Source organism: Oncorhynchus mykiss, chromosome 31 (assembly GCF_013265735.2).
Source record: "Oncorhynchus mykiss isolate Arlee chromosome 31, USDA_OmykA_1.1, whole genome shotgun sequence".
NCBI classification, from domain to species: domain Eukaryota; kingdom Metazoa; phylum Chordata; class Actinopteri; order Salmoniformes; family Salmonidae; genus Oncorhynchus; species Oncorhynchus mykiss.
Genome location: NC_050571.1, coordinates 21,906,458 through 21,927,964, shown reverse-complemented (window position 1 = coordinate 21,927,964; position 21,507 = coordinate 21,906,458). Strand labels below are relative to the sequence as shown.

General features: G+C 41.2%; 1 protein-coding gene and 1 long non-coding RNA gene across 12 annotated transcripts in view; one reads left to right on the top strand and one right to left on the bottom strand.

The window, feature by feature from the left end:
* The window catches only part of LOC110504775 (casein kinase I), a 26,047-nt gene extending 6,006 nt beyond the window's left edge, over nt 1-20,041 (top strand). Inside the window, exons 3-12 of one of the 11 annotated variants that reach the window (XR_005041219.1) lie at nt 3,217-3,343; nt 3,561-3,659; nt 5,931-6,014; nt 8,437-8,576; nt 9,515-9,593; nt 10,530-10,613; nt 11,142-11,248; nt 11,611-11,759; nt 12,350-12,448; nt 18,157-20,041. Coding sequence is in view for 5 of the 11 variants with exons in the window: in XM_036970314.1 (XP_036826209.1) it covers nt 3,217-3,343; nt 3,561-3,659; nt 5,931-6,014; nt 8,437-8,576; nt 9,515-9,602; nt 10,539-10,613; nt 11,142-11,248; nt 11,611-11,759; nt 18,157-18,164 (877 nt within the window). In the remaining 6 variants the exon portion in view is untranslated. Of the gene's footprint in view, nt 1-3,216; nt 3,344-3,560; nt 3,660-5,930; nt 6,015-8,436; nt 8,577-9,514; nt 9,603-10,529; nt 10,614-11,141; nt 11,249-11,610; nt 11,765-12,349; nt 12,449-18,156 lie in introns of those variants that run through there. The other 10 variants (XR_005041218.1, XR_005041220.1, XR_005041222.1 and 7 more) reach the window with 10 other exon arrangements.
* On the bottom strand, nt 19,396-21,507 carry LOC118946060. Its single transcript, XR_005041225.1, has 2 exons — nt 21,156-21,507; nt 19,396-20,864 (listed from the first exon to the last, which is right to left on the bottom strand). It is a non-coding gene; the product is annotated as an uncharacterized LOC118946060 (long non-coding RNA).

The window sequence follows — 21,507 nt, the reverse complement described above, 5'->3', positions numbered from 1 at the left end:
CATTTTTGAAAAAGGCTCTAATGTAACACAATGTGGGGAAAAGTCAAAGGGGTCTACATACTTTCCGAATGCACTGTATACATTGTTGAATAATATGCACTACCCAACTAGAACAATTTAGACTAGAAATGTTGGGGCTGCCACACTATTTTATCTGCTGTTCTGTACTCTCATAGCCAGTTGTTTGTTTTTAGGTACATCAGCATCTGGCTGGTGCACCTGTGTAGGGACCTTTCTGTTATGCAACTCACCTGACATTTTCTTTCCACAATGAGAGTTGGAAGGTTCAATCTGGAAAGTTCCCCAATGCTTTTCCCCATCTCCTGTTTTCATCACATTTTAATTAGACCTACTTATACCCATTTTCAGACAGAAAATGTGATGTTACATGTAAACAATACAAGGCCATGTTTATGACCCTCTTTCAAACATCCCCTTGTTTAGCTTATTTGCAAGTATACATACCCCTTGCATACATATCGTGGGTAACTGGCAAAGTGGGGGTGTTGGTTAACCATGCAGCTGTTTGCATTTAAAATTAGGGAGGTGTTAAACAATTTTTTAATTAGGGAGGTATTCAACACAATTTATGAATTGACCTGCTAAAAAGCAGAGAACCATTCACACAGACCAGTACTTGTTACAGGGTCTGTGAAATTGCAGGAATCATGACTGTCTTTAGGTGGCTTTTATTTTTCCTTTATTTATTTATTTATGTATTTATTTATTTTATACTGCTTTCAGATGTTTGAAAAAGCTGGAAAAATGGTACCACTTAATTGACTGAAGGGTTGTAGAGCCAAGTTATTGAGATGAAAATAATTCCATTATTACCTGCTTCGGGAGCTTGTGCAAACATTTTTATTTTTTTATTTAGCAGATGCTCTTATCCAGACTGGCTTAAACTTAAGTGCCTTGCTCAAGGACACACTGCTCTTAACCACTAGGCTGCCTGCTGCCTCAGAGAGCCCAACTTCCTCTTTAGTAAAGAAGACCATCAACAGATGAAGTCCACTTGAAACCTAGCCAACTGCCGGCTGTGTGTTGGTATATTCAAACTAAGTTGATGCTTGTTGACCAAGGCATGGTGGTTTACTGGTAACCTAATCTCTAGAGCTGCATTCTGTTACTTAGCTACATACAGTGTACAGATAAGACCCATTTTGTGTTGGTTAACTATTCATGGATATGCCCAGCCATTGGCTGTTGGTAGGTAAGGAGGGGGTTGGTGATTTGACATTCTCAAATGTAGGAGGATGCTACCTTCAAGACGTCACGCCACTTGCCTCATTAGCATATATATATTTTTTATTCTTGTTTTGCATTCTAAAGATTGGCAGGTTTAAATTGTTCTGCATCTGAACTGTCTATAGGAGTGTCGACCGAGAGTCGTCTGTTCAATTGCCCAAATATTAAATGGTGTATTTTTCAATATATATAGAGACCCTTTGAATAAAATAAAATCTATGTAGGCTACTGAGCTTTTCAGATGCTTTAGGCACTGATTTAATAATGAATCAATGTAGCCTAAACAGAAGGAAAATAATATTTTCAAGGAACTAGAAACATTGTATCAACTAACTTAGTCCAGCCAGAAGCTAGTGCTAGCAAATTTACAACATTGTATAAAATATTCTGGGACCTCAGTTTCCCATGCCAGACAGACACAGCTGTCCGCTATTTGCGCTATGCATAGGAAGTAATCAGGTTGGTCTATTTTATGACGTTTCCCCCGGATCAAAGCATGACATGTCCCCCCCCCCCCACACACACACACACTTTCATGCTGAGTGGTTATGTAAAAGGAGAGAGCTGGAAAGATTTTTCAAATAGGCTATGTTAAGGAACTATGGTCATTCTCAATGGATGTAAAACTGACTGTTTGCTTGCTGTTTGAGGCAAAGAAAAAATAACTTTCTTTACTCACCATCACTGGAGCTTTTAAATCAGAAATGGTATCAGATCCCCAAATGGGAACATTTATAGACCTACATTTGCACGTAGGCCAGGTAGCCTAGGCCTACTTCTATGCGTAATCAGGTGCGTGTCCTTACAAGATTGACAGGAACGTGCCAAACAAAAGACAATTTAATAAATTGACAACTCGTAAATTGAATGAAATAATAAACCAAAACCTTTTTCTCACAAGTGTAGCCTAGGTTGTGCGCTTTGCAAACAATGTGTCCACTCCTACAATGACAACAGTGGGACTGTAGTAATAATGTGTTTAATGCGTTAACAGAAATTACCGTAACCAAACACTGGATTATAATTTATAATGCATAGACCTACCAAATTCTAGCACCATACTTTTTGGCTGCCACATGTTGGCTGTTACGCTTATGCTTGGGAGTGCGTGTCCTGGGTGTGTGTAAGCTCATAGAAATGCAGAGTTTGGAACTGTTTACTTTATTCAAAGTGTATTTTCTTTGCTGCCACCATGGACGGTCTTGTGAAAGTGTTATTGACTAACCACACCCGTAGCTAATTCCGCAAACAAGATCTGTCAGAGTAGCAAAATGGCTGTGTCGACTCTTGCAGTACATCATTCCCAGACAATACCTCTTTGTTTAGAGGAATCTTGGACAAGATGGTTGCCTGGCGACTGCTGGCCTGGCAGTCTACTGGAGAAGTGTTGGGAGTCTCTTTGACCTCGAATGGCAGAGCTGTGAGGATTAGACCGACTCTAACTCTGTGCTCTCTAACCCTGTTTCTAGAGAGCTACCCTCATGTAGGTTTTTGCTCCAACCCCAGTTGTAACTAACCTGATTTGACTTATCAACCAGTTAATTATTAGAATCAGGTGTGCTAGATTGGGGTTGGAGTGAACCTACGGGATGGTAGCTCTCCAGGAACGGGGTTGAAGAGCCCTGCTTTAACTATTGTCAGGCCAGCCTAAAAAAAAGAAGCATCTCTGTTAATGATAGCTGAGGCCTCCTATAATAACTCACTGGAGTCCTAGGGTTTGGCATGGAGTTATGACCTCCATACAAACCGTTTTTGTCCTAAAGACTAAAGTTCAACCTCCACAAACATTTTTGCCTCTGGTTTTGAAATATGAGCTTTGACCACACAGAACTGTTGCATTAACGGTTATTTTACATAGGCCTAATAAATTACTCTGCAATTGCTATGTAAAGTTTTACTTAAGAAAACACGGAAATAACATTTTATGGTTATTATGAATATTGATGCATCTCTGGTGCTGTCTTGCAGGTGGTATGGCCAAGAAAAGGACTACAATGTCCTAGTGATGGACCTGCTGGGACCTAGTCTGGAAGACCTCTTCAACTTCTGCTCGCGCAGGTTCACAATGAAAACTGTACTAATGCTCGCAGACCAGGTAAAACTCAATTTAATCAATGCTCTTTATCTTCCACTTTGGCCCTTTGCTTAACTTTGTCTGGTTACAACAACAAAAAAACATGAATTCTTTATTTGCCAAAAGGAGAATATTACTTGTAAATTTCTCATTCTTATGAAATGTTTGAAAATTGACTAAGAAGACCAGTCTATTTTGAAGTTCTGCGTTAGCTGATTGACCGGCGTTTTCCCCACAGATGATCAGCAGAATCGAGTATGTGCACACAAAGAACTTCATTCACAGAGATATCAAGCCAGACAACTTTTTAATGGGTATTGGCCGTCACTGTAACAAGGTAAGCTTTCAGCAGTTTCCCCCTCCTGAGATGCAGTAAGTGGAGTGAATCTCTGACCTAGTTTCAGTTTTATTTTATACACCATTGTGTGAAGTGATACAAGTAGCCCATATTGTTAATAGAACTCTCTTCTTTTGGTGGTTTCATGTATTTTCTTGTGGAAATATTGACTATCTAATCCTCAGTGAGGTCAATGTGATTAATATATATATATATTTGAATAGGCTTCATGTCCTGGTAATGGACATTTTCAAGGCTAATTGTTTGTGGTTGGTTTAGTCCACTTGTTATGTGGATGGAATTGTTTTGTTAGTCACATTTAAGTACTTTTACAATCAGGTAATACAGGCCCTCTTAGACAGCACCATAGATGTGGATCTGTTTGAGTTCTTAGACAGGACAACAAAAAGGTTTCTGCATGATGTGTAATCCCATTAATTCTTTCCCCTTTGCAGAAAATAATGTTAAGGCGTTTTTGTGATTCTTTTTTCATATACAAACTGTATCTCAAGTTGCCTGATTTGTATTTTGTTTTTAAATAACTCACTATTTTGAGCCCTTGCAGACAGGCAACATTTGGCAAAGTTAAAGCATGATGTGTGTTTTAACATGGACCTATCCACACCAGCTGTGGCTGTCGTTAGTGTTACTTGATATAAACTCATCAGACTAGTCTAATCAAAATGAAACGGTACCTTTTGGGTATTCAAGCATTGAAGCCTGTATTACCATTTTTGGCAGTGCTGTCTGGAATAAGTGTTTACCATTGTGTGTCTGTGTGAATGCCAGCCTAAAGCGTATTTTATTTTTTTCATACACATGAAATTTTTCACTTTGTTTATTTACTGAAATTGAACAACATTATCAAGGGTGCGCATACAATCCTTTTGGATTGCAAGTTCTGACACTGAACTCAATGGATGGGAAGACTGGCATAGCAGTAGCTTCTGCGATCCCCACTCTATCCTCATGTGTAAATCAACTGCCTTTCTCTTCACCTGAACTCACTTTGCATTCTGCTTCCTATCTGCTGTTTTACAATGGTGCTTATATGCCCCTTAGCTTGTGCCCAATAGGGTGGTCGCCTTTCATTTAGGAAGTGTGTTTCTGAAATAGTCTTCATTTGGACATGGCTCCATTGGTGAAAATAAATCTCTGCCAAAGAGCAATTGTTAAACCTTAACCTTAATCCCCCCTCTTAATAGATTGCATGTGAACACTGCACCAACACTAGCTTCCTCTCTATGGTTTGGAGAGTGATACTCCGCTTGTTTTGTTGCTTTGTCCCGGGCTGCTCTATAGAAATCCTCTAATCAAGAGCCACTATCACAAAGGCTGTCCTGTCACGCGTTTCTCGCAGCTGTACTAAATCTACCCTATGTATTGACGGCTACATGCAGATTAGTTCATGCTTCTTTCTTGTACTGCACACTTTTCCTCTATTTGGCGCTGTAGAGCTGCTAATTGCCAGATTGGGCTTTTCCAAAGTCTGCCAAAAGTATTCTACCCTCTTCCTTACTGAAGGTGTCTACTGTTTCAAAGCCGTTTCAAGATAATACAAAAATATATATTTTCAAAAATTGGGGGACACATTGCTTCCTGTGAGATCTCAAGGAGGTGGTGGGTTGGGTGGCTGCATTTTTCAAAGCCTTTTCACGCCTTATTGCTAAATGAGTACCCATGTTAGGGAATGGCCTTCATTATTTGAGTTCTCTTTTAACCCTAGTTGTGCCAGTCAGTCAACTGTGTATTGTGTTCTGCACTCAGGCAGACTGTTGGTCCAAATTTTTAGGATGATTATGGTACAAAGCAATTATACTGTGGCCAATGCTAGCATTAAATGCTGCAATATCAAAAAGCCAATGCAAAGTCAAAAAACGCAAAACAGGCTTGGAAATACTGGGCGTTTTTTTACATGAAAGAATAACATCGGGATTGGGCCGTTATATTGTCTTCAATTCTGCCTCTGAAATTGGTATTGCAGTGTGGACTGCATATCCTGCAGGACATCTCCCTCCCGCCACCATCTGCCAAGCCTAAATACTGGCTTGCATCTAAGCCCAGGCTAACTCCTAGGAAGTCCTACCACAGACTCCTCTCTGATTTTAGCTCATGCTTTGCTGGTGGATGAAGGATGGCCTTTGGCTTTCTCTTCCCCTTCTCCTCCCTCTCCTCCCGTTCTTTTTCTGAGCCTTGGTGTTGCCTGTCTGCGCTGGCCTTGTGGGATTGTCAGCAATCCTGTTTGATGCACTGCACCCTCTATTTGTTCAGTGTTTGGAATCTCCAGTGGGGAAGAGGAAAAGAAGCTTGGCTGTTAGTTCTTCTCAGGACCCATCTTTCTCAGGATTAAACCAGGTCTGAAACTACAACCGCCTCTTAATATTCCCCCAAATTCTGTTTGCTTTTGGGATTTATTTTACCCATTTAGGAGTACTACTTTTTTATTTCATTAATTTGGTGAACACCATATTGGCATTAAACCAGACACACATGCTAAACAAATCTAGAGATGAACACCTACTCCAGATTGCAGGGATCTGTGTTTAGGTGGATGAAGGACATATGGTGACTAGTAGTGGAAGATGCTGTCAGATTTTGTGAGGAGGACGTGCTCCTTGTTTGAAGTCGTCACGGCGCCCACTAGGCTAATTTTATCTTTTGGTTTCTTTTCCATTTCCTTGGTGCTGTTTCTTGAGATTTACTTGCCAGTTAAACAGAGGATTATATTTCTCTTGGTTTCACAAATTATTATCTCTTGGGGTTTCAGGATATGTCATCACAGGAAACTGTGTGTTGGCCAAAATGAGCCGACATTGAGTTGAGGGCAATTTTCTTAAATTCCTATAGAATTTTTGTAGGCTCAGCAGTACTGTAGCTACTTGGTTTACTTGACCTGCGTGTAGCATTATAGTGGGTTAACTGCCTTGTTCAGGGGTAGAAAGACAGATTTTTACCTTGTCAGCTTGGGGATTTGATCCAGCAATCTTTCGGTTACTGGCCCAACGCTCTAACCACTAGGCTACCTGCTGACACATGATGAGACGGGAAAAAAATAATGTTTGGAAAATGTAGGACCTGAAAGGCCAGATCGGGGACCAGCCAGGCAGACGGGTGTGGTTAGCTTATGCTTGCTCGCAGATTAGCAGACCTAGAATTAAAAAATGTTCAGTTCCTGTTTTTCAAAGGGGAAGAGAACTTGACTCCTTGAAGGTTAATTAGTAGTATGGCTTTGCAACCAGAATCCTCAGTCTGAAACTCTTCTGATGAAACATACTTTGACTTTTAAAAGTATCTAGGTTTGTGCTGCTTTGTTTCACAGTTTGCTTGGTTAGAGTGGGCCTGTGAAGTCTTTGGTTGCTTTTGAAACGGTTGTGAATGTTCAGGTAAATGTTGTTGAAGATTGAACTAAGAACCAACTAAGAACCAAAATTCAAAGAAATGGAGTGACTCAGCATGTTAGAGTTGAAACCAACATGTAGCCTATTTTGAAAGTCATTGGCTTGTCAGATACAGTTCTGATGTTGAAGTATCATTTGCAAGGTAACTGACCACCCATTTCCAGTGACCTTGAATATTAGCAGATGGAGAAGAAAATGGGATGCTTTTCATCAGAACAAGTATTTTTTTTGGTGAAATTGTCCTCCACACATTGGATAGATTGTGTATTTGGACCACATTCTCATTTCTACTGATGGTTCAAATGATGAAACTAAGTTTCATCAATCCTTCGACTGTACGCATTGCTCATGCAAGTGCTGTAGTGTAATGGTTGGCTTATTTTCACATTTAAAAAAACTCACTTACCATTTATGTAGTTCTTAAGGACCTAGACCTAGGGGAAGTCAGTGAATGTTCAAATGTCTTACCAGATAGCAGCTTACTTCAACTTAACACTTCCTTGATTTTTTATTTCAGCTCTACAGGTTTAATGGAAGCTCCTCCAGCCCCTGCTTTTGTTCTGTGAACACTGGAAAATGCTATTTAGAGTGGCCATTGTCCTCGCTACGTTGTGTATTTATAGACTCTGAAATGTTTCATTCTGCCTGCAATGTTGCTATTGAACACCAGCTGAAGGTATATCAAGGTAGAGGACAAAGCTGCAAGTTAATGAATACTGCGGAAAAGGGAGTGTTACTTAGATTACAGCAAGTGGACGGTTGCGTGTGAAACTGCCTTTCTTCCCGGCCTGACTTTTCAGATCGAAGCGTCACAATATAACGTTCCGATAGGCATAGACGGGAGGAAATAAGGTCTGAATCCCCAGCTGAGCCAAGCAGGCATAGGCACGGCTGAGTGGATCCGCCAGTCCGGTCACTGCTGCCTCAGTGAAAAACGTCTGTTGGGTGAGGCACTCAGGGACTGCAATCTGCAGTTGTGTGTGGGCAGTAGAGTGGAGAAGTATGGCAGGCAGTCAACAAATGAGATCATTCCGATCTGAGACAAGACTGTGATGGCCGGGGCTTTCAACAACCATAAAGAGCTGTTAGCAGGCAGGGAGCTATTAGTGAATGAAAACCTTCGTGAGTTTGCTGCAGAGATTCCATCTGACTCTGACCCCTGGGTGTTCCCTGATCCTGCCAGCACAGTTTTCATAGATAATAAGCGGGGGCCTTGAGGATGGCTGCCTCGCTAGTAAAATGGTACCACGGAGCTGAGCAGGATATTTGAAGAGTAGACCCATGATCTCGCACAGTGGCAGCCTCCATTTTGTCAATCGTTCCCTGTGAATCAGGATATTTCTAAAATGTCAATGTTTTTCTTTCCCCCATCCTTTCAGTTGTTCCTCATCGACTTTGGTCTGGCCAAAAAATACCGGGATAACAGGACACGACAGCACATACCTTACCGAGAAGACAAGAATCTCACCGGCACAGCACGCTATGCCAGCATCAACGCGCACCTGGGCATTGAGCAGAGGTAAGAGATCACCACCCAGTAACTATAGTCATCTGGAATCTAGTTCAGCCTTCGCTGGATATTCTCTTCTCACTCCTTATCGTTTGCACGCTTTCAGCCGGAGTGATAGGATTCCTAGGGCTTAATATAGAGGTTAATGTCTTTTCTGCACTTCATGCCACATTTTTGAGTGGCATGAAGGAGCTTTTGATGTTCAGACTGTGTGTTCCAGCTGTGGCTGCAAGCTGGCTCTCTAAGGACTTGCCCTCATGATGACCAAGCTGCACTCATTGGTCGTGTTAGAATCTAGCCTCCACCAACAGCTTGGCTGACCCAGAATCCTAATTTTGACAAACAGGGCTGTGTGATTTAGCCAGTCATGCTTCCATTATATACAAACTCTGCATTGAGCTGTACAGTAGGCATGGAAGTCCAAGACTAGATGTTTTTATTTTACTTGTATTGCATATTACAGCAACGTAAGCGTGCAGTAATATTCTTTAAACCTTTGATACGTTGTGAGCATTGACTTTCGTAATAAGATAGAATTCAACATTGCTAGAAATCCTTTTGTTCCTGTCTAAACAGGCTTTTTATGAATGCTGGTTTATGTCTTTTGAAGCATTCAGTTGGGATATAAAAAACGTTATGTGGCTTCTCTACTGAGCCGTGCTCCAAAAACAAAATATGTGAAGTAGTGGAGAAGGATTGCCTTCTGTTGAAACACCGTAACAGGATAGACATCCCACCCTCTAATTCAAGTGAATTATTCAATGACAGTCCCTGCTTGCACTTTACCAGTTAAATGCTATGTCACTGGTCTGAAAGTTAGTGTACAGCTTAGCCATTACAATTACCAAGGGCCTTGAGATTAATGTCAAATGTGTTGCTCTTGAACCAACCGGGATGTTACCTTTTTACGTGCTGAATGCCAAATGTCTCTGCTTGTTTGTTTCCAGTCGCCGAGATGACATGGAGTCGCTAGGCTACGTCCTGATGTACTTCAACAGAACCAGCCTGCCCTGGCAGGGTCTAAAGGTAGGCCAGGCAGGTACTCTAGGGCTCCCAGTCCACTATATAAGTGGTTCATATTTCACCAACTCACATTGAAACCAACTTGTTCGCTCGCCACAGCTTTTCCTCCATGATTCTGCTACTAGATTCCCCCCCCCCCCTTAATAAAATAAACTGATTGTCAGCTGTCTCCATAACTTGATTTCAGATTATTTACCATTTTTATGACTTATTTGCATGTTTTATTTTATAGTTGGATTCTCTGACAACTTCAGGAATTAAATCGTTTAGCATGACATAATATGCCTTGTACAATGCAGAATGTTAGCTAGTTTTGTAGATAACCCCTAATGTTCCATTCAAGTTGTAGTGTTGAGGTCAGCTACTTCCCAAAGGTTTAGCTAGATACCTTTTTAATAAATACTCCAGAGATATGGGGTGCCTTGAGTGTACTCAGTTATATGCTTTTGTAAAGTCACCAAGACTTGCATTTGCAGCATAATGCGCCTTCCCCTTTTCTGACGCTACAAGGGTTAAATAGGGAACACGAGAGATCTGTGCTGTGTGTTAATGTAATTGCATGGAACAGCAGCCTACAGTGATAGAAACTCAAGTCCTCAGCAAGGTGTTAGGTACATACCTACAGAACCAAGCCATTCTTCATATACATACAGCCCCAGTTGCCCGGCCTATCAAGATAGCCTATGTCACAAAACACTATGTACACATATTTGTATTACTGAGAAAAATACGAAACTTCCTCAAATGCCCCAATATTTTCCTGAATATTTCCCTTAGGTGGCTCTTTCACGGTGCTGTAAGTCACATCAGGCCAAACTAATACATTACATTCTGTATGGACCACTGACCTCACCGGCAGTGACAAGCTTGTGTGTGTTGAGAAATTGCAAAGGGTAGTGTTAAACTGTGGTGCACAACATTTTCATTTCTCGCCCACATGTTCCACAGGCTGCCACAAAGAAACAGAAGTACGAGAAGATTAGCGAGAAGAAGATGTCCACTCCAGTCGAGGTTTTGTGTAAGGTGAGTGAACATAGAAGAATCAACCTGGCACGCCCACCAGCGGACTGAGTTAGTCCTATTTATATTTGGTGCCTCCGGGTCAGAAAGGTAGATGCTTACTATGGAAGTCCTTGAGTAGCCACATCTGCCAGTGAAGTACGAGCCTGTTTGAAGGAGTTCTAAAGGCTGTCTTGTAGCGTACGCGAGTAGAGATGTTGGCTGGTGTCACTAATCTAATCCAGTCTTTAAATAGTGGCTGTTATGCATCCATCACCTTGGACCTGAAAGCATGATGGCCATTGCTCATTAAAATACTTAAGTAGCTGGCTGAGAGAGTGTGCTGCTAAACCTGATGCCTTGCATTAGGCTGTGGACTAACTTGTGAAACACGCTCGCTCTTTTCTTTCGTTAACTTGCCTTACCAGAACGCATCTCAAGAGTATTTTTAGGCACCGACTGTCATGGTAAATAATGTATACATGACCGTAAGCCAGACAGTTGGGCATGGATCGATAGATAACCTTCCTACTTTCCTGCGGTTGTTTCCAGGGTTTCCCAGCAGAGTTCGCCATGTACCTGAACTACTGCCGTGGGCTGCGGTTCGAGGAGGCGCCTGACTACATGTACCTGCGTCAGCTGTTCCGCATTCTCTTCAGGTGCTTGTAATTTCTCAACCTCTAACATGAACCTCTCTGTCCCCAAGGGAGCTGAAACGCGCGTGCACCAAATCACATGTTTCTCTCACTGTCAAGACCCACGAGGCAGGAAAAATGAATTGGTTGCATTGCATGTAAAGCATATGGAGTCCTTAAGGTGTACTAGACGTTAATAATGAAGTGTTCTTTATGAAACAACAGTGAAAGGAGCAACTTCTATAGACCTGTGTTTTTCATTTAGTCTCTTTCTGCTTTTATGTATGTTTAGGCTGAAAACAAGTTGTCCTTTGGCAGCAGTAAAGAGTTGATGAATATAGGTGAGCTCAGTGTGACTGCATGTCTGAAAGTGTCTGTTTGTCCAGGACTTTGAACCACCAGTACGACTACACGTTTGACTGGACGATGCTGAAGCAGAAAGCAGCCCAGCAGGCTGCGTCCTCAGGGGGACAGGGGCAACCGGCACAAACTCCCTCAGGCAAGCAAACTGACAAACCCAAGAGTAACATGAAAGGTTAGTAGCAAAAAGCCAAGCGACGTTTCAAGTGCAAAAATGGAGACGCCAATTGCTTTCATTTTCGTTCCCCCTTCAAAGTGCTTGGGAGAAAAAAGGAAAAAAAAAGTGGATTTGGAACATTATTAACTCCCAGCGGATTAATGAGACCACAAACAACACAACAGTGTTAGTTCGAGGAGGCCCCTGAAAGATAAAGAGAAATTCAATTGGTCTGTCTTGCAGATGCAAAGACGTCCTTGGGAAATTTGACTACTAACTTTGTACCCCAATGTCTTTTATTCTTCTCTGGGACAAAGGGTTGTGGCTTTATTATCTTCTGTGGATGTTAAAATTGATTTCCCTCTTGAATTAACCCCTTCTCTAAATTATGTACGATTGACTCTTGATTTCTCGCAATCATTGTTCCTGGATCGAACACTTGTTAATCGTTATTGTAATGCTCTCAGATACAGTGGGAGTGAGATTCTAGCCACACACTGCACACACATGTATGATACCATTGTTCATGGTAATAAATGGCCACCTGTTTTGATGTGGATTTTAGTGCTCATGTGATGTGACTCTTGAATAACCTCTTTTAATTCCAGTCTCTCCCCTCCCTCTCGTAGAGGGTATCCCGGGTGCCCAGGGTTGATGGCAGAGGAGTCAACCCAATTTTTCAAAAAACCTGAAGCCGTTTTCATCAGGTGATGACTAGGATTTCCACAGGGATTAGGCAATAGCCCATTTAAGTGTGTAATCTCTGGCATGAAATTGCAGAGCAGCCTTCCACTTGACCTGTATTGGTAGTAAAAGGAACGCGTATACCAAGTCAATGCCTCACCCCCCTTTACTTAAAACCACCATAGTGGTGGTGTTTTATTTGTCCCTACCCCAAATTAAACAGCGACTTCGCCTAAGATGCAATTTATCATTTTCAAAATGGCGTATGTGGCATCGATTTGAGTCAAACATTGATTATAGTGTCAAAATTCACTACAAAGTGTAAATAGGATCATTTTGGTCTTAGTCTTGTCCAATATTGAGATTTGAGAGATGATAGGAAAGAATTATGATAAATAATGAAGGGTACCGTAACATTTTCCGTGGGTTGGGTTTATTTTAATCCTACCCACAGCTGCCAGCACCCAAGTAATCATCAATTCAGAGCGCAGCGGCACACTACCTGATCATAATGCACATGGTTAATTTAATGACATTCGATATCCCAATGGGGTTAGTTAATTAAGGACCATCAGTAAATTACACAATGTTAATGGGACAATATTTTAAAAAGTTGAACTCCAAATTTCAATGACTTAAAAACCTTCAACTAAATTGCAGAAATTCATATACAATTATTGAAAGCATTTAATGAGAAAAGATGTGCAACATAAATATTGTCCCATTTTGCATTGTGTAATCTATTGACGGTCCCTAACTATCCCCAGAGATGGGCTATCCAAAGTTTAACCAAATTTGCCATGGTCACACAACAACAGGCTGAATCGAATTGTCTAAATAAATTGGCTAACTCTTCCCACCTGTGAACACCCACATGAAACTAACTCACGTTTGAATTCAGTTATGGCCGCTAGCATTTCTTAATGAACCAAATCTAAAATGAGGCCAAATCAGGAAGTGTAGTTGCCCTTTAAACCATAGCTGTCACATTGGCCCAGAACTCACTGCTCCACACACACCATGTGTTTGTGCGCACGGCGCATGGAGGACTCAAATGAAGCCCTCCCACGTGTATTAGTCCATAAGTGCCTGGTTCCAACATTTTAGGCAGGGCTGAATTAAATTCTCAATACACAATCGGATTAAGTATTTATTAGACAAATGTTTTGGGTTTGAATGCAGGTTGATTGGGGAGAAAGAATGCCCATGTAAATGGGTGGTAAAATGGGTGACGTGACCTGGATGGCACCCCTGAGAGGGCTCAGTGTATCGGTCCTGCTCTTCCCCAGCACTCCAGCCCCTCTGACTTAGCACATTACATTTTCTGCTCCTCTACCATTTTGTTTGTGTGACGTATTGTTGGTTAAACCGTGTTTCGAACAGGGCTTCCTGTGGCTTATATTTACTGTGGGTTACAGTTTTTTTTGTATTAGATGTTCTCTCGATGACGTCAGGCAAATCATTTTTGGCCCGACTTATACCAGTGCTGTGTCTTCACTGCCGAGAAGAGCTTTGAAATCCATTAAATATGAATAGGAAATCAAAGCACAAGGACTCTCTATGCCCCCCCCCCCCTCCCTCTTTCAAGGAACATCCCACGTGATGGCACTGAACAAGTGCTGTGAGGGGCTAGTTATAAATATGATTTTGCTGATGACGTGGTATTGGTCTAATCCATTGTGTACATGGTGTCTGTTTTAGTATGTGGACTCCATGCACACAGTAGCCTGCAGCACAGTTGAGCTCTGCTTATGTGCCTTTCATGCAGGGGTGGAGAAATCAAAGTTTTTCCTCTGGAACTGATAAAAAAAATACCTTTGTAAATGGGCCCCCAGCCTTTTTATCTCATGTTTTTGTTATGAAGATGTATAGAAAGGACATGTTATTTCCTGGTCTGGTGGTTAGTGTTCTCTCCTGCAAGCTGTCCATTTAAGATAACACTGCCAGTGAAGGTGCTGAGTACCCACAGCCAGAAATTTAAATAGCCGAGCTCTGGCTTATTGAAGCTTGAAAGAACTTGCTGGTTTCTTGGATACCAGTTTGACTTGGCCACACTTAGCCTTGTAATAATGGAAACGTTGTTAATGTGAATTTGCATTTCAGCCCTCCTGTTTTGCCCAATGGCCTTGTATTATATGATATTTGTTTAGAGCAAGCCACGTTGACAATCAGGCAAACACAAGTAGCCAAAGCTCAAAGCAAACTCCATTAACCCAGCCATACTCAAAACATTTTGATGATCGCTTGGTCTTTAGTGTCTGTAAGGCCTAAATATCATCACCATGCTGCTGTGAAGTCTCCTTAAGGCTATTTTCTATATTAGAAGAGGCTTGATCTGTTAAGGGTTTGCATATGGAGAATTGAGCTGCCCTTTCACCCCTGTGAGTGAGACTTGTCTGTTGCATCAGCTGGCCCCTACAGACACTTAAAACGCCAGGAACATCCGTCAGATCCGTGTTAGGTTTTGAATTGAACCAACAATTCACATTGAGCGAAAGCTGCAGACCATTTCATGTGTAATTAAGACCCATTACTTTTGCTTATTTGCATGGTGGATTAATCCTCTGACTCTGTAGACACCCTCCCATGTCATCCCTGCAGCAAAACTACCTTTCCTTTGAGTCAAACCACATTGGAGGGTACAGCTGTAGAGGAACGTGATTCGTGAGAGCTTGTGTCAAAAATGCTTCTCAAATCACTCAGATCTGATGAGATCATGTCCCGACTTGCGCTGCACTCATTTAACCTCTCTGGGATATATGGGACGGTAGTGTCCCACCTCGCCAACAGCCAGTGAAAGTGCAGGGCGCCAAATTCAAAACGACAATCTCATAATTAAAATTTCTCAAGCATACAAGTATTTTACACCATTTTAAAGATAAAATTCTCATTCATCTAGCCACAGTGTCTGTTTTCAAAAAGGCTTTACAGCGAAAGCACCACAAACTATTGTCAAGTCACAGAAAACCACAGCCATTTTTCCAGCCAAAGAGAGGAGTCACAAAAAGCAGAAGAAGAGATACAATTAATCACTAACCTTTGATGATCTTCATCAATGACACTCATAGGACTTAATGTAACACAATACATGTATGTTTTGTTTGCTAAAGTGCATATTTATATCAAAAAAATCTAATTTTACATTGGCGCGTTACGGTCAGTAGTTCCAAAAGCATCCGGTGATTGTGCAGAGAGCCACATCAATTTACAGAAATACTCATAAATGTTGATGAAAATGAAAGTGTTATACATGGAATTAGATATACTTCTCCTTAACCTTTTGTGATTAGGGGGCAGTATTTTCATTTTTGGAAAAATAACGTTCCCGTAGTAAACAGGATATTTTGTCAGGACAAGATGCTAGAATATGCATATAATTGACAGCTTAGGATAGAAAATACTAACGTTTCCAAAACTGTAAAAATATTGTCTGTGTATAACAGAACTGATATTGCAGGCGAAAGCCTGAGAAAAATCCAATCCGGAAGTGACTCATCTTTTGAAAGCTCTGCGTTCCAATGCGTCCCTATTGAGCAGTGAATGGGCTATCAACCAGATTACTTTTTCTCTGTATTCCCCAAGGTGTCTACAGCATTGTGACGTAGTTTTACGCATTTATGTTGAAGAATACCCGTAAGCGGCTACATTGCGCAAGTGGTCACCTGATGGCTCTTGAGTGATTCTTGCGTAAAATACAGGGGTAGCCATTATTACAATCGGTCCTACTGAAAAACCAATTGTCCCAGTGGATATATTATCGAATAGATATTTGAAAAACACCTTGAGGATTGATTATAAACAACGTTTGCCATGTTTCTGTCGATATTATGGAGCTAATTTTGAATATTTTTTGGCGTTTTCGTGACTGCAATTTCCGGGCGATTTCTCAGCCAAACGGAGCTATTTCGCCTACAAAAATAATATTTTTGGAAAAAAGGAGCCATTGGCTATCTAACTGGGAGTCTCGTGAGTGAAATTTTAATTTGATTGCTTTTCTGATTTCCGTGACCAAGTTACCTGCTGCTAGCTGGACAAAATGCTATGTTAGGCTATCGATAAACTTACACAAATGCTTGTCTAGCTTTGGCTGTAAAGCATATTTTGAAAATCTGAGATGACAGGGTGATTAACAAAAGGCTAAGCTGTGTCTCAATATATTTAACTTGTGATTTTCATGAATAGGAATAATAGCATTATAAATATTCACTTACCTTTGATGATCTTCATCAGAATGCACTCTCAAGAATCCCAGTTCCACAATAAATGGTTGATTTGTTAGATAAAGTTCATAATTTATGTCCAAATAACTCATGTTTGGTAAACAAATCCAAACGCGTGTTCAGGTCCAGCTGAACGTCGGACGAAAAGTTCCAAAAGTTATATTACAGGTCGTAGAAACTTGTCAAACTAAGTATAGAATCAATCTTTAGGATGTGTTTATCATAAATCTTCAATAATGTTCCAACCGGAGAATTCCATCGTCTGTAGAAAAGCAATGGAACGAGAGCTAACTCTCCCGTGACCGTGCCTCACGAGCATGTGGCACTCTGCCAGACACCTGGCTCAAATCCCCTCTCATTTGCCCCCCCCCCCCCCCCCACTTCGCAGTAGACGCCTCAAACAAAGTTCTAAAGACTGACATCTAGTGGAAGCCTTAGGAAGTGCAATATGACCCCATTTACACTGTTTATTGGAATGGCAAAGAGTTGAAAAATTACAAACCTCAGATTTCTCACTTCCTGGTTGGATTTTTCTCAGGTTTTTGCCTGCCATATGAGTTCTGTTATACTCAGACATCATTCAAACAGTTTTAGAAACTTCAGAGTGTTTTCTATCCAATACGACTAATAATATGCATATATTAGCATCTGGGTCAGAGTAGCAGGCAGTTTACTCTGGGCACCTTATTCATCCAAGCTACTCAATACTGCCCCCGTCAGTCACCAAGAAGTTAAACCCACTGGATGAGGCTCGGCATGCATCATCAATGGGCGAAGGCTTGCTTGAGGAAGACAAGATTGTAGGAGCCCATAAGAAAGATGAAGGAATCCTCACATATTTTAGGATTGTTGTGCCCATGTTTCTGTCCTGTGGATTGGCGCCTCTCTAAAGGCCAACTGCTGCATGGGTGTGCTGCATGTAATTGGTTAATGGCTGTCTTTAAAGGTTACCTTCCACTGCAGACAAGTATGAAGGAAGTGTGGCTCACATAAGCAGGCCACATCCCTATTTGTCTTTTAACTGTTTTTGTTTGATCTGTGTAACGTTGCCCTTTCAAATAGGTTTATTGATAAGCCGCATTGTTTCCTTCATGACCGTTCCACTAGTGTCTGTCTGTACTCACTCCCTGGTACACTACACAGCTGCTGCTGTCACCTGTGCTAGTTGTGAACATCTATACCCACTCCCCGGCACACTACACAGCTGCTGTTGTCTCCTGTGCTAGTTGTGAACCTCTTAAGCTGAAGCGGTGGTTAATGTTTTCATTACAGGAGGCTCAGAGTAAAGGCTGCATAAATGTTTGATTCCCCCATCTCAGGCACTTTGCAGCAGCAGGTCCCAGCTTTGCTGCAGAGCGGGACTGGTGACTGGGCACTTTTATGTTACAGGGATGGAAAATTGCAGTGACTTAGTTGGCCTCGTTTATAGCAGTCGCTCAACCCTGTTTGATAACCTGTTCTACTTGATGTCTAACCAATGGCCCCTCTCTGTCTCTTCGTTTGTCTTGCAGGTTTCTGAGCAGTAAGACAATGAAAGGAAGCAGAGCAGAGTGGCCGTAGCAGGATTTGCCTTCCAATCACACCCCGGCATCTAGGATCAAATTCACCAGAACCTGCCAGGCATTGTGGGCAACCCTTTTTTCCTGTTAAAGAACTTTCCTTCCATATACTATATATGTAATCGCTCTATATAGATAACATGCTCTGCATATATCTATATATTGGTATGTATATACTATATCCACACAGAAAGCAGGCTTGGTATGGAATTTTCCGAAGCTGTAGCCTTCTCTATTGTCCTGTCCCTGAAGATTTTTTGTTTCTTCAAAACGGAAAACTAAGAAATGGTTGGCTCACTGCGGATGTTTGCACCTGCCAATACTTTCCCCTTGATACTTTCTCCCTCTGAGAGCTGCTGTTTGGGTGCCTCCCTCACCTCATGGCTGCCTGTCAGAGCAGCTTTGCCCCCATTCCCTCTGTCACCGAGTGTGGCATGATGACCCAGACACACGTCAGTCAGATTGAACATTTGAAACAACCATTTTCTCTTCCTTATTCAACTTTTTTCCCTCATCCTCAAGCAAAATGAAAGATGTAATCTGAAACTGTTTCCTTTATGAAAAGGTAATTAAGATTCTGCCTGCAGATATGTGCTAGAAGAGCTTCTAATGTGAAGATGAAAACACTAGGTTTCTCTTTAGAATGCTGCATTAATATTGTACTTCTGAAGTCTCAAACAACGAATAAAAAATATGAACTCCACAAAAGCATATTCATTATAAATTAGGCACCACTTGACTAAACCTGTTTGTAAATTGCTTAGAAAAAATGATGCATCAATGAATTTATTTTGAAAATGTTTTCGTTTTATGTAATTGCTATGATGGATGGCCTCAATGTTCCGTTTTTGAGACAGACAAACTTGCTCACTCCACCCGCCCTTCCTGTTATTATATATATATATATATATATATATATATATATATATATATATATATATATATACATACACACACTTTTTTTTAAATCAGAACTTTTTTTTCTTTCTGTTTTATAGTCGTCTTTCCCTGTATTGAATTGATCATTTTGGGGAAAGGGTGTTTTTGTTACTTTCTAAGGGGAAGCAGATCCTGTTGTAAAATACTCTGGGACTTTCTCTCTGCAACTACATATTGCTGCTGCATAGAGTAGCAACCGTTTCCTAATTTTCCTTTTTTTTTTTTATTGCGAAGAAAGTGTTGGAGGGTTTATTTTTTTTTATATACTTTGAGTCTTGTAAGGCAAGTACCATTTGGATTTCAGTCAGCCTGTAGTCACAACAGATGTACACCAGGGGCAGTTTGCCCCATTCCCCCCCCCCCCCATCATTATTCCCCCTGACCCAGCATTAGCTATTTTACAGCTGGACGTTCTATAAAAGTGTAATTTATTCCCTTTTAGCATGTCAGAATAAATTCAAATGACTTGTCAGCACCACTGTCCCAGTCTGTAATTTGAAGAACACACTGACTTCTTATGCCTTATGCCTGGATGATGATGATGGCTGTTGAAGAAGAAAAAAAAAGAAGCATTTTTTTTGCTTTCCATTTGCTTGTCTTTACACATTTACCTGTTGACTACCACACAACCTTAGTATTGTAAGCATTTGGAAACTGGAGACATCGGCAGGATTGGGGATAAATAAGGAAAGACTTTCTTTCAAAGATATCAGACTCCGATTGCTCTAGACAAAGGGACACATTTGTGGAAATGGTCTAAAAAGGTATTGCTGTAATCTAGAAAAAGCAGTTCCTGGTAAATGATGTTGGTGGGTAGTTGTAGGTGCTTGTGGTGGTGTTTTGAAAAAAAAATCTTCCAGGATTTATATCTGTAAATATTAAAATGGCTTCAAATGGCTGTCGTGGAAAATCGTTTAATTATCTACACCTCATCAACTCTACATAAAACTGGCCAAAGCAAAGAAGAATCTGGCCTAGCAGTAAGTCTTCTGTATGAGACTCATATGCCTCATTATATACTTGTAGGACAATGGGAGTGTCAAGGGTTAGTGGGACAACTGCGAAGGAATGTGAGAACTACACAATAGGTTTAGGAGCAAAGTGCAATGCAACAGAAGGTATCCACCCCCCCCCCCCACACACACACACACACAGCATGGAAATGGGACTATTTCAAGTAAAAGTTGACATCTGTATTAGATTAAACCTCCCACTAACAACATTGTTGGGGTGTTTGCATTGATCTGTCAGTGTAGTCATAGTGCATTGCCAATCCTGCATGGTCACTTCCAAAGCTGGTAGGATATGTAGCAAAAGTGAAGTGATCTAAGATGCTGTATCTCTCAATAGCACACTGGCAATATATCCCCCAGTGTGTTTTCTGGTTTTGTGTAAATACCTAACTGCCTTTGTAAAGTCTGAGAGTCCTAGAAAGGGACCTTTGTGTGTGGCCAGGGATTTGTCAACCATGGCACACTAGACACCAGACTGCTTAGATAAATGGATGGAGTGGAGGATGGGAGGATTTTTAGACCAAGAGAGAAAGGTTTGTGACGTCATTCTCCAGGCTAGGAAGACACAACAGCACAAGGGTTGCGGCAGGGTGAATGAGGCATGTTGTCATTTTATCCATTGTGAGGTGAACACATGCAGAAAGCAGCTGTTTGCAGAGAAAGAGAGAGGCCCCATCTGGCCGGACAAAAGGGGCCAAAGGGATGACACTGTGGAGAGAGTAAAATAATAAGGCTAGTATGTGAGCTAGGTAAATAAAAACAGTAGGTCAAACTTGTATCTCACAATTTGTCACTGTTGACGTTTTAAAGGTACGATATCATCCGCCATTTCAAACTGTTCAATTCAACCATTATTGACCCACAGCAGTACCCCAGTGTCTTGGAAAGGACAGTATTTTGAAAAACAGTATTCATAATTATTTTTTTTGATAATTAACCAATCCTATTAAGGATCAACATTAATTCACCATCTCAGTAATAGAGGATTTATATAACTACCTCGGTGCCGCCTCTTCATAAAAGGCTCCGAAGCAGAGGAATGGCCTCGACGCGATACAGGCAGATCGAGTGGTTGGGAGGTATCACATGCTGAGCTGGCTCCCCCCTTTTCCTCTCCCTGATGGGGTTTTGTCTAGATGGGATACAGTTTATGCTAAAATTGTATTTTCGTAGCAGACTAGGAGAATTAACGTAACAGGTTAGCATAATTAGGTTACTGTTCTCTAATATAAAATATGCATCCCTTCTAGACATGACTGCCTGCTAGAGCTGCTACTGCGGTGTAATGTAATACCTATGCCATATTAACTAAACCCTAGATCTTTCTCTCTGGACTTGTCCTCCGTTATAC